This window comes from Vigna unguiculata, chromosome 6 (genome assembly GCF_004118075.2).
Source record: "Vigna unguiculata cultivar IT97K-499-35 chromosome 6, ASM411807v1, whole genome shotgun sequence".
Lineage (NCBI taxonomy): Eukaryota > Viridiplantae > Streptophyta > Magnoliopsida > Fabales > Fabaceae > Vigna > Vigna unguiculata.
This window is the reverse complement of record NC_040284.1, coordinates 26,789,387-26,803,657: the sequence shown is the minus strand read 5'-3', so window position 1 is coordinate 26,803,657 and position 14,271 is coordinate 26,789,387. Positions and strand designations below refer to the sequence as shown.

Genomic DNA, 14,271 nt, shown 5'->3' with positions numbered 1-14,271 from the left:
ACCCAAAGATTTAGACCCTTAGTTTAAAATAAAGGTTTGATGGCTTTCAAAAAAGCAGTAACAATGACTAGAAAAGAGGGAAAAAAAAGAGAAAAAGAAAATGGTTTGGCGCCATTACGATTCATTTGGTTATGAATATAAAAGGAACATATGTGACAACACTTGAAAGAAAAAATCATTGATGGTGAAAAGGAACAAGACATGACATTTATGCAATTGGTCTCTTACTTAAATGCTAACAAAATGAATGCATCTCATTTTCACAAATATGGAACTAAAGTGGGAGAAACCAAATGAAGCATTTGGTATAGTGGAAGGTAATGAAGGTATGTGTTGGGGACAAAAGGTTCACAAATCGTCCAAAATGGGGCCCCCTCACTTTGAATTTTATATGTTGATGGCTTCTTTGGTTTCCAACTTTCACTTTTTTGAAGTCTCAAGTCAAAATAACCGAAAGAGAAAGCTGTTTTTTCTCCAACGGTCGAAGCACTGTCCTCTTCATTTTGACCATTAAATAGGACACACACTTTCTAGTTTCTACGCATAGAGGATCATCAAAGGGTTGCTGCATGATGCATTTGATATTGTTCCCATTGTCCTAAACACAATGGCTTTTTTTGGCCATAGTTTAATCCTTGAGAAAGGAAAATGGGAAATCATTGCTTCACCTAACTCACCTGCCTATGAATTTCTTTTTCTCCCTCTAAAGCTCAAAGTCCTGCAATCATTCCATTCTTCAAAAATTTATGGTAGGTTGCTTCAAAAAGTAGCCCAACCTCCTCCTTTCATTAAAACCATTGATTGCATTATTCTCTTGTTATTTTTCTATAAAATATATTGCTCTTTAATTCTTATTCATTTCACTGATGGAAATTAATTCTTTATTTTTTCCTTCGTGTTCTTCTTCCTCTCATTTTTTTCTCCTTTCATCATTCCATAGCACACATTTCAACCTTCACGTCTATGTTCAGAACTAACGTTACTACCTTCTTATATAACGTGCTACCTTCTCATACAACTAGTCAACAAAAACATTTTCCTTGTTAGAAGTTGAACTGTAAGGTAAAAGTTCAACATCAGACAAAATTTATGAAAAAGCAACACTCAATAAGAAAAGACTTATAGGTTTATTGTGTTAAGATTTGATGTTAGATGTTCAGGGTCTAAATAGTTGGTAATCTAAGTGTAAATTGTTAAGAATTCATGTGTGAATCTAAGTTCCACATTATAAAAATGAAAAAGTATAATACTATATAAAAATAAAGACTCATAAACTCATTACCTTAAGATTTTGGGTTGAGAGCGATGACAATGTCTTATATGGTTGGACTCAAGTCTCATTAGTAACTCCACTTGTAAACCTAACAAGTGGTATCATATCTTATATCTCTCCCCATTTAAATTAATTGAGACAAATTAAATTTCACTAATTTCAACTTTCTAAATATTAAAAAGTTCAATCCAACTAGAGATAACTTTTGGGAAAAAATGAGATTAAGAAGATGTTAGTATATGATTTATCATTTGTTAATCTCTCCAGAGACCATTTTATATTACATTGATCTTCTGTCAGTCAAAACTATATATCATATATGTCATTTTGGGTTGTTGTATTCTATTAGATATTGTTGTCTCCTTTTAGGGTTTATGTCCCTCTAAAACAGTGGAATAGCCTAGGTCAGTGTCCCTGAAGCATAGTCATTGACTAATTACTAGTAGACCCCAGAGTTGACTAAAAATAATTATTGGAGTTCATAAACTCTAAGATCTTGACAATGAGCATCTCATTATGAGAAAGTTTCTCAGTTTCATTATCATGTGTTTCTGTTTGTGTAGGTAGGTGTAACAACGAGTTTAAAATTTCTGCATTCAATATTTATATGTATAAAATTCAAAGTGGAGTTCATCCTTATATTTAATTTACTTTTACATGTATAGTTTTGTTATCAATAATACAAGGAAAGCATATCAATGATCGTTATTAAAATAATGAAATTAAAAATAAAATAACGGTGTCGACTATGATGTTATTGAAAATGTGGTTGGTTAATTGATATCATAACCTGCATGCTCTTGTTATTTTTAAAGAATAGTAGGGGGAGTATAATTTTTTTTAACACTACAAGCAAGAGTGTGGTGATTGTTGCATCACTAATTAAAGGTATAAATATTCATTAAACATGCATTCTCTACTCTATGTAATGTTGCCACAATCAAACACATGGTGACATATTACTTTTTTGTCGTAAATAATAATAGTGTATCATTTTTTTTGTGAAGTGGACAACCCATTAGTGTGTATTTGAAACTTTATTCTACATTTACAATAGTTAATAATAAAATTTATTAAAAATATCATAACTAGCAATTATTTCTTAACAAATGATTAAAACCTAGCTTACACTTAATCTTGTTTGTACAAATGAATCCCTTGAAACGGTGTAATTTATTGATTTTTAAAGTTGATGTATTCATTGGCTTGGAGAAAAATTTGAAAGAGGATTTTAAATACTATTCGTATTATCCTAATTGTTGACTAGTGTTATTGTTAATAATGAGGTTTAAAGTTCCGAAGGAATAGCTGAACAACATATGTAATATTTTTTTTTTCCCTTTACTTATTCGAATATATAAAGTTTTAATCGAGTGAATTTTGATTTCTTATTTGAATATTGAGACCCTTATCACCAATTATTCAAATAAGTTTCGCAGAGTTAACAAAATCGTTTATTTGAAATTTTGTTATAATTACCTAAAACCTTAGAAAAAAAATTTAAGGAAAGAGACCGGAAAATTCAACCAAAGACGAGTCATATGAGGTAATATGACATTACTTTTAAGTTTATTGGTCTGTGGATTTATATATATATATATATATATATATATATATATATTGTTAATTTTTTTTGTTCAATATGATATTTCAATTCATATTTCTTATTTATTTTTAACGATCTATCTTGAAGTGAGTTAAGTTTTACTTTGAATAAAGAGAGAACATATTATTTCTATTTTTACAACAATGACTAGAGAACATTGGTTTTTACCACAATAACACATATTTAGTCTTGTTTTACTCAATTATTAAAATAAACCATTAACTTTAATATTATTGTTGTTATAAAATGACGAAATGTACAAATAGATTAACACAAATGAGTCAAGAGTTATCGGTATAAGGTATCATAATTAAGGATGTAAAAAAAATTTGTATTCGCGGATATATGTGGATAAAATTTGCACTAGGTAAAAATAAATATTGTGAATAGATACCTGCGGATAATAGATACGAGTATTTCTATACCTGCATATAACATATACGAGTATTTGTTATACTCGCATGTAAACAGATTGCATGTTTTTGAATGGTTATTTTTTATGAATTAGTTTTGAGAAATCTTCGTCTCTTTGTAAATTGTCATTCAAAATATTTAATTGGGTTATTTGTACTTTGTATGAAATTTAATAATTTTACACATTATATTTTTATTTAAATTTATGGTTAAATATGTTATTAAATATTTTTTTTTAAATATCTAGGGATAACGTCCATGAATATTAAAAAAATATATAGATACTCGTATAATAAATATCCGTACAAATATAAATAAGATATTAGACGAACATTTATCTACTAGATAAGATACGGGAGAATTATTAGTTGTATTCCACCTCCCTGAACTTAACTTAAATCTTTACCAAAACATGACACGTTTCTTTCCCATTTATCTCAACAGATTTTCCTTAATGTTAACCATCGTTACATTTCTACCACGATAAAATATATCTTACTTTCTTTAGCAAATCAACACAAACGAAATAAAGACAAGAAAAAAAAAATAACAATATAATCATAAAAATATTTAATTCCATCAGCGCTAGATTTACATATCATTGCATATATAAGGAGTAATTTACATATATATAATAAATCTCGACGGTAGACATAATCTGAATAAAGATTATTTTTATTCATGTAATTTCAGCAAAAAATAATCATTCTTTTATTCGATAATACAAAATAATATATTATCATATTTTTTAATATCTAATAAAAATTTTACTATGCATAATATACTGTTTATATACGTTGATTAAGTTTCCCAACTTTATTTATTTCTATATTTTCCTAACACTACTTTTAAGCGACGCCTAAAATCTCACTAACCGTACATCTAATAATTGATAACTGATTAACCGACCACGGTAAAAATGTGATTTTTTTTTATGATTAAAAAAACTGTAAAAACAATAAACATTTTTTACTGATTAAAAATGATTACTTTATCGTGACGTAGTGGCACCTCTACCTTTTTTTTTTCATTGACGATTTGGCCTTACCTTATAATAATAACAATAACAATTATATAATGCGTGCCACTCCTCTCTCCCACATGCCTCACTCTTTTTTAGTCTCTCACTTTTGTTCACTTTCCATGTATTTTTCTTCCTCCATTCACCATTTTCCATTCCCTCACTAACTGCTATCTCGCCATTCTTTTGTACCGACACTCTTTTTTTCCCACTGTTCAGTTTCTTTCACAGAGAAGGCAAAAAAAACAGAAGAAAATATTAGTTTGGAACACTGTGGTTGCAGGTAGAATCGATGAAGGAAGGTGGTGGGAGAAAGCAGGGTGTAGCTTCACCCTGTGCTGCATGCAAGCTTCTGAGAAGAAGGTGTGCTCAAGATTGTGTTTTTGCTCCATATTTTCCAGCAGATGAACCTCAAAAGTTTGCAAATGTGCACAAAGTGTTTGGTGCTAGCAATGTCAATAAAATGCTTCAGGTTCACTCTTCTTTCATTCTCAATTTTCACTCTTCTTTTATTCTCAATTTTCTACTATAAATGATTTTTCATTCGACTTTGCTCCTCATTCTTTCCGAATGCATACACACACATTATATAACATAAAGCTTACAAGGTTAGGCTTAAAAATTCGCAGATGGTTTATGTCATTCATAAACATCATGTGTACATTTTAACAAAATGAAATGTGTTATGTTGTCTTTCTTTTGTTGTTAAGATGAACTTTAACAGCTTTCTCACTTTGGAATTTTAAGTTTTAAAGTGAAAGCAAAGGTTATTATTAAGATTTTAAGATGAAGGCGTTGTCACGGTCTATTGATAGAAACATTTTTCTTGTCCAATAATATTTAAACTAACGGTCAAAACCTACCTAAATAATCTAATCAGATTCGTTATTTCTAACATGTTTGAAAGTAAGAAATTCAAGACAAATATTTGGTTTAGTTGTATTTAACTTATTTTTATACAAAAATAAAAATGACTAAATTAACAAATCAACTTGAAAACCGCTTAAAGCAGTCAATTTATACGACTTAAAAATTGATATAAATATACTTTGAACAATTCAAATACAATTTTTCAAACAAGATAGAACTACACTTGTTTATTTAAATTGCTTGCTTATATTAATGCAATGTACCTTATGTCTATTCATAGTTCTTGTCACAAGTATAAAACTTCTTTTTATCTTGCATAGAGCTTTTGAGTTATATATTTTTCTATAAACATAATTTATCTTATTTTGCATGCCGTAAATTAAGTTTTTCCATGGAGTTTTCTATATTTACAAACTCTAAAAGAGTTTTAATTTTCTTAATTAATTCCTAACACGTATGTTAGGTAAAAAAAAAGTGCAGGCTTAAAAAAAATTCTTATTTATTTTTTAATATTATGATTTAACTTATATGAAAAAATTTATAAGTTATTTTTCAGTCTTTCGCCCCTTTTACTTAGTGATGGGTCGTTGAATTTTTTTTCACTCTTTTTTGAGCATCACATAAAGGCACCTCTACTATAAAATCTTGGGGCACGCCATGTGAAAGGACATCTTCAAATTATTTGAATGTAAACACTTTCCAAACATAATTATTTGGTTTTTTTAACTATTGTTTTAAATATATTCTTTCTTAAGATAAATCTTTAATATATTTAAAACCTTTGTATTAAGCCTGTAGTTTTTTTTATTATACTTAATCAACTCTTTACCTATTCAGTCATTAAAATGCTATATAGAATAAAAGGTATTTTTTAGCACGTAAAAGAAAAGGTAATCTATATATATATATATATATATATATATATATATATATATATATATATATATATATATATATATATATGTATGTGTGTATGTTTAATAATAGCAAGCATTTTAATTTTACTATTTGCACGATTTTAAGTATAATTAACGTCAAACTTTGAGAAAAACATTAGAGAGACAAATATGATTAGAACACATATATAGTTTTGCTTATATTAAAAAAAAAAAGTGTATCACATATCTATTTCTTCAAAGAAAGGTATAATTTTTTAAAACAAAATAAAAGTACAGTAATTTAGGTATCTCTTAAAGGAACCAATGATAATTTATCTAATGGATCACAATATTTCATAGAAAATAGTCAAAATTTTCAAATGAGTTACTTACAGACACAGCAACGTGAGTTTTTCTTCCCGAGCCGTTGAAAGATTAAGGAAAGACCAAGAAGATTGGATGCATTATCTTTCATCATCATCTCTTTGTCTGCTCTTATTTTTAATCTGTCTTTTCATGTTTTGATAAAGTTGACAACAATGTCTTGCAGCTCAAAGTTCACATATGTGGGAATTTTGTAATTTTAATTTAAAAAAAAAAAAAGCATCTCAAGTGTTTTAAAATTTAAAGTTAAACCCCCACCACATCTTTCGCAAAAATTTCTACACCTAAAAGCCCCCACCTAATGTGTTTTTCTTTTGAAATAAAGATCAATAAAACTTAAAATGTTTTGGTTTGTTCAAAAAAGTTTCAATAAACAACATTGATTCTGGTGGGTGTGTGTGAATGAATGATTAACAGTTGAATATGTCTGATTAAGCTTTTTAATTTTTCTTTCCTTTTAAAAACTTAATTAGAGCGATACGCGCGTAAGAGTGTGAAATGATGATTGAATAGTTGTTTAAGATTAAAAAGCAGATTAACTTGTTTCATTATTTAAAAAACTTAACCTTTTATTTTCTTTCATTATGATTTTGGGTATATGGGGGAGCCAATGGGAGATTGGAAACGTGATGTTGGCACCCAAAGTCAAGGTGAAGCACGAATTGTAGCGTTTGTGAAACAGAAACTATATTTTTCTTTTTACCACTTATTTATATTATCTTGTTCACTCAATAAAGAAAGAAAGAAAAAAAAATGTGCGATGAAATTATTTGTGATAAAAATAAAATGAAAAAAGAAAAAAAGTGGAATTCTTTTTTTTTTATTTTTTATGAAAGCATAATAACAGAGAATTATTTTCAGGACCTACCAATGCATCAAAGAGGGGATGCAGTTAGTAGCATGGTGTATGAGGCTAATGCCAGAGTCCGAGATCCTGTTTATGGGTGTGTTGGGGCCATCTCTTCTCTTCAGCAACAGATTGATGTGCTACAGACCCAATTGGCCCTGGCCCAGGCTGAGGTGGCCCACCTCAGGGTGAGGCAAAATAGGTGTTTTTCCAATCATGGGCCTAGGCCTACTAGCCCAACCAATACCATGGGCTCACATGCCAAGCCTATTTTTGACATGGACATGGTGGTGGACCAGGCCAGCTATGGGAGTTCAATGTGGTCATGACTTATACATTACGATAATAGTAATTATTATTATTATTATAATAGTATAGTTAGTAAGTACCTATATAGTGGAGCATAGGAAAAAAAATATTGGCCTACACTTTCACATGGTGAGTGTTGGAGTGGTGGTGCCGGTGGTGGCCGGCCACCGTGGTGATGGAGGAGCTGTGGTGGAGGCCGTTCGCCCGCTTAATTAATTTTGGTTAATGGGAATGATTTGTCATGGAAGGTAAGGTGTAAATATTATTATTACTTTGTTTGAATGAGAGAAGTTGATGAAGTGAGTGTATTTGGACCCAATGACAAATGTGAAATGGTTGAATGGAAAATTATGTTGTTGTTTAAAGGTGTTGTTCATCATCACTAGGTCTTTATGAAGGGTGCACCAAGTGAGATTTTCATGTCCTTATTTATTTTACTTTTTCTGCATTTTGATCTATAGACAAAATTTAGGGTTGGAGTATGTAAGGTATAATTTATGAAATAAAATCAAAATAATGAGTAAGAAATTGTGGTCATCATGGTGGACCACTCATTGACATATATAAACTGGTGTTTTTACCATGAGAGGACAAAGGATCTTTACTCATAAAACTCATAAAATACAACTATATCATTCATTTTAGAAAAAACTAAATTAAATTACTTTCTTTATAAACTTTTATTTGGTATTTTACTGATTCTTGAGTTACTCATGATATATTTTTCTGGTTATTTTTGTATAAAGTCGTTGAAGTCAACTAATAACAAAAAAGCAATTAGAAATGATAATGGACATGATGAATATAAATTTTATTATTTTTATCTACCTTCAAATAAAAAATTTATTTATATATCTATACTCATATTTAATTTTATCCTCATTCTCACAGAATAACAAATATATACCAATACTTATATTTATATATGTTTTTTTTACTATTTCAGTATCAAATAATTAGTTTTTATAAAAGAACACAAATTTAAAAAAAAATATGATATTATCAAATATTTAACAATTAAAATATATTCTTATTTTTTTAATAAAAAATATTTAAAAGAGATTATTATTGTATATATTTCAAATTAAAATATCAGATAAAATCTTCCGATAACCAAAATATTTATTAAACTTGCAAATGTTTATAAAACAAAGTCAATAAAATTAAAAAGTTATAAAAAAAACAAGTATCAAAGTTTAAAAATACTTTAAATGTATCTTTACATCTTTTTCAAAAATTTAATTAAATTTTTTTATACACTAACAAAATTTATAATACACTACTTTTATTTTTATTTATGTATAACTAAACTTTTTTATGTGATTTTTTTTATCCATTAATTGTTTGAATCTTAAATTATTCAAACTATAACCATGTGATCCATTAGCAGTTTAATAACGGATGAAACAGAATGCTTAAAAAATTTCATTATTAGAGCTTTTTTTTCTTTAAACTGTAACTCTTATACCATATTAAAAATGAAATTTAAGTCTAATTTAACCTCACATAACTAATTTATTAAAGGAGGTTTACACTCCAACTATATACTATATACTGTGAAAGATATTAGATTTCTCTTGAAGGTAAGTGCCTCTAACTTCTGATGTTATTTTTGTATACGCCCACTCATCCTATTCATCTTCTTCCATCTATCTCTGCTTACAGAGACCTAACACCATCAGCTTCACCTTCATCATTACATCATCCTGCCGCTCTTCATCTAAACCCAAATCAACATCTTCCTCCATCTTCACCTTCATCTGCACTACATCCATTGAACGCGGCGGCAAAGGTGCGGCACGCCGGCGATAGCTCCGTCTGGAAGCGCCGGCGAAGGCTCTGGTCCGGAGAAGGCGCACAGCTGCTGCCTTTGATGTTGCGCGGGAGAAGAGTGTGAAGCATAAGCCTTTTTTTTTTGTTGTGTTTGGAGATGAGGGGAGTTGGGCTAGCCCAACCTTTTTCTTTGCACACCACTGCTTCGTATTTTTGCATCTCCTTTAGTGTTTGCTGTTTGGACCATTTTAGTTGTTGGCAGCACCTCCATCTACTGCACCCAACCTCTAAACATGTACCTCATCATTTGTAGTGTTGGGCTACACTTTAATTCATGCACCACCCCCTTACTCATACACCTTCCATTCTTTTCATTCTTGTTTTCCCCCTTTTTTAATTAAACTTTTTTTTTTTCACACACATCCCCTTTTTAAAAAATAATAAAAATTATATTTAAAATTAAATAATAAAAAGTGAAAATGAAAAATATATTCTTTCTTCTTTTGGTATCTCTCAAATGAATTTTAGATCTAGGGAAATCATTGTTTCAAATATAATTTCAACTGAAATTATTTTTTTACTACTTTAAGGACAAATAGTAATAAACCATTTGATGGTAAATGATGGTAAAGTTGTTGTTTTAGAAAAAATTCCTATCATAAAAACTATTTATACTTTATAGCGTTAAATTATCACTAAAATATTTTTAGTAATGGAAAGGTTGTAAAGTCTTGTTAGAAGTCCCAAATCAATTAGAGATAAGACAATTTTATAATATAAGTGAGGTGCAAACTTCACCTTACTTATAAGTTGATTTTGTAGGGTTGAGTTAGGCTTAAATTCCACTTCTAACATGTCTTAATATTTTTCAAGAACATGAGATTAAATATTGTCACATATAGTCAATTTGCAAAAAAAATATAATATTATTTCGTAATTAGATTTTGAATATTGAAGATGAATTTCAATAAAAATGATGAGGGCATTCTTGAAATATCACAAGATCAGTAGCGGGTGTTGACTAATAATTTTGGAGAGCTAAAATAATGCACTCAAAATTTATATATTTAATTATTTTCATTAACACACTAAAAATAAATCTATAATTTAATATAATTGTAACTACAAAAAAAAATTCACCTATATAAAGTATTGTCTTTTGTTTATTCATATTTTTAAACTCATAAATAATTGAATCAGAACTAAAATTTTCAACTATTTCTTTTTCAATGTAAATATGAAACACATTATAAAAAATTAATATGAAACTCTTACATGCAATTGTAATTCGTTGAACCTTAAAAAATATTATTCTAATTGAACAATACATCATTATTATCATGCTTCATAATTTGTAAAGAGGTTAAATTTGTCTTGTTTTCATCGTCACATATAAGTTCCCTTTTCTCACTATTAAAAAAAGAAATTTAATATTTTATTCTTCATCCATATACCCACTTTTTTTAAAAAAAGTCTAAGATTAACAAATAATTTATCATAAATTAATCAAAAAATAAAAAATTAAGAGTTTGTAAAAGAAAAATTTATGATAATAAAGTCACAATTAAAAGATGGCTACGAAAAAGCACATTGTATTTTCTCTTATATTCATAAAAAATGAATATAAAACCCATAAGATAATAAATAATGCTAACTATTAAACAAATATTTCAGTATAAGATGAGATGAGAGAATTACCTTTGCCTTCATGAATGGAAGAGAACAAACAAAAGAAATGAATGCAAAACTAATGAGTTTTTGTCTAACTTTTCTTTTCTTATAGAAAAGATAAAACAAGTGGGAGTTGGTGATGGATATAATTTGTGAAAAACTCAAAATCATAATGATTTTTTTTTTTATAGATATTTGTATTCTTTGTTACATTTGACTTTATATTTTATTATTTATTAATAATAAATGTTATGATTTATAAAATAAACAAAGAAGATATCTAATTTAATTTTTATTAATTACTAATATATTACATATAATTTATAAATTTTCAAAAAATCAAAAAAATACCTAATTAATATATATATATATATATATATATATATATATATATATATATATATATATATATATATATATAATATTATATAATATAATATAAAAATTTGAAAAAATTGGAAGGGTCATGGCCAATCCAGAAAAGCTTCACGCCATTTAAATTATTGAATCATCTTTGCTATATTTTTGATAGAATATGTATATAAAGCAAGCAAATAACCTCATCTCATCTTTAATAAGTGGTAAGAAAAAATTCACTTAACTTTAAACACACAATTTCGATCAGATGATGGCTAAAAAAATTAAGTTGAATAATTTACATCGAGATTCTTAAATTAAATGTTCAAGCATATAAAATCATCGATTGAGAATGAAATTGTGTGTTCAGACTATACTTTTGAGAAATATTAATCAAACAAAAGATATTTTTAATGGAAGAAGCTTGTGAGTTAATGATTTAGGCACAAACATCATTTATGCACGGTTATCACAGAAAAAAATGGTGACAAGATATTTATTCCAAAAATAAATTAGTTCTTACTGAATCAAGATTATCTTTTAAATTTTAGAGAAAATAAATTTTAAGATCATTATGTCTTGTAATGACAATCAACAAGAATCAAGATCAATCACTTTTGAAAGTTGAACTTTATTTCTTATGTTTAATATTCACACATATGTGATTTTATTTACAAAATAAAAGCAAATAAAGGATTAAATTTACAACTAAAATCGTGGTGTACACAAATTATTTTTAAGATGTTTAAAAGTAAAAACTTAGAACATTCCACAATACATGATAGTTATAAAATTTCTTATAATTATAATATTTTTCAATTAAGTTTTATGTGTATCAAATTTAAGTTCTTATTTATTTGGTGGATGAAATGTAAATGAATGTCCTCGAACAATATTTCAAATTTATCTAGAATTATTTTCAATCTCAAATATATAGTAATTTATAATAATATATTTACATTATATTTGAATTTAAGTTAATATTCACTAATTTTAAAAATAAAATTAATTATTATAAAATAATATTTAATTTTTTATCACAACTATATACGATATTCATTTTATAGACTAGAATTTAATATATTGGTTCATAGGTTTATATTGGAAGGTAATTTATATTATTATAATCAAATTTATCATAATTCCTTTTATTTATTTGTAAATATTATTATTATTATTATTATTATTATTGTTATTATTATTATTGTTATTATTCAAATTTCAATTCTACCAACTTTTTATTTAAATAATAATAATTAATTTTAATTATTTCGAGTGTAGAGATTGAACATCGACTTAAACATATTTTTCAATTTTTCAAATCTTCACTCTTCATATCCATTCGGTTCTCTTATTCGTCAACTGATAGAGGAAACCGGTTAAAGAAAATTCGATGCTAAAGTCATTGATAGGTCGGTCAGTAAATGTTGTAATTAATGCGAGACAAAAGATCCAATAATCACACATTTGACATGTATTTATTCTAATGGGTTCGTAATTAGGGTATGCTTAATTTCGACCCAGTTACTTCTAAACTTAATTATTGTCCTGATTAGGCTAATTGGATGTTTAGATGATTAATATTGATGTTGTTCGGTTCAGTACCAAACAACTCAACATGATGGGGTATCGATGGACACTTTCTTTGAAATAGTCTCACACGAGCAATGGTCGAGCGTCAATAATATTTGTAGACACCTTTTTTGAACTATTCTCACGTGCGGTGGTCGAGCGCCAATAACATCTCTAGACACCTTCTTTAAAGTAATCTCACACGAGCGGTGACCGAGTGTCAATAACATCTGACAATTCTTATATTGTTCTTTTATTGATTAAAATTTTTGTTACGATTATATACTTGCCATTCTATTAAATTTTATTTATTTAAAATTACGTAAATTAGAAATCTATGAATCAATCCAAAAGGACCATATATTAATATACTTGCCATGCGTTCATTATTATTTGGTATTGACAATTAACCAATGATTCAATATTTTTTGGTCCATTGCATAAATTTTCTAGCTACCTTCATGTACGAGAAGCATTTGACCTAAAGGGTAAAAACAACACGGAAGTTTCACCAGTGCAGTAAGGATTTTTTACCCCAATTATTTTCCTCATTTTGCCTCGGGTCTGAAACCGAGACATATTGGGACGAGGTCAAAAGGCACCCCCTTTTGGCCTCGGTTGTTACCCGAGGCCATATAGTCCCTTTTATGCCTCAGTTGTTAACAAACCGGTGCCATATAGTCCCTTTTCTGCCTCGGGTCAAGTAGGACCGAAACCATAGGTTTTAAATAATTTCTTTTAATTAAAATTTTCGCAGACTCTTTGGCCTTGATTATGGTAAAAATCGAGGCCATATGGTGCCTTTTTGCTTCGGTCTTGGTAACAACCGAGGCCTATTCTACTGCTTTTTTTTTTTAAATAAATTTTCACTCTTGATAAATTTATTAATTTTTAAAGTTATTATTATAATCAAATTTATCATAATTCCTTTTATTTATTTGTAAATATTATTATTATTATTCAAATTTTAATTCTATAAACTTTTTATATAAATAATAATAATTCATTTTAATTATTTCGAGTGTAGAGATTGAACATCGACTTAAATATATTTTTCAAATTTTCAAATCTTCACTCTTCATATCCATTCGGTTCTCTTATTCGTCAACCGATAAAGGACACCGGTTAAAGATACTTCGATGCTAAATTCATTGATAGGTCGGTCAGTAAATGTTGTAATTAATGCGAGACAAAAGATCCAATAATCACACATTTGACTTGTATTTATAGTTTTTCCAATGGGTTCGTAATTAGGGTCGGCTTAATTACGACCCAATTACTTATAAACTTGATTAT

General features: G+C 27.8%; 1 protein-coding gene across 1 annotated transcript; it reads left to right on the top strand.

The window, feature by feature from the left end:
• The first annotated feature begins 4,396 nt into the window (after positions 1-4,396).
• LOC114187640 (LOB domain-containing protein 4-like) lies at positions 4,397-7,967 on the top strand. Its single transcript, XM_028075935.1, has 2 exons — positions 4,397-4,786; positions 7,308-7,967. Exons 1-2 carry the CDS (start codon positions 4,607-4,609, stop codon positions 7,620-7,622), a joined length of 495 nt encoding a protein of 164 aa, XP_027931736.1. The 5' UTR covers positions 4,397-4,606; the 3' UTR covers positions 7,623-7,967.
• Positions 7,968-14,271: the final 6,304 nt, after the last annotated feature.

Bases quoted from the DNA above. Each gene is read 5' to 3' on its own strand.
- LOC114187640 (XM_028075935.1), top strand. From the start codon at position 4,607: ATGAAGGAAGGTGGTGGGAGAAAGCAGGGTGTAGCTTCACCCTGTGCT. The intron at 4,787-7,307 runs GTTCACTCTTCT...AATTATTTTCAG, and splicing joins ATGTCAATAAAATGCTTCAG to GACCTACCAATGCATCAAAG.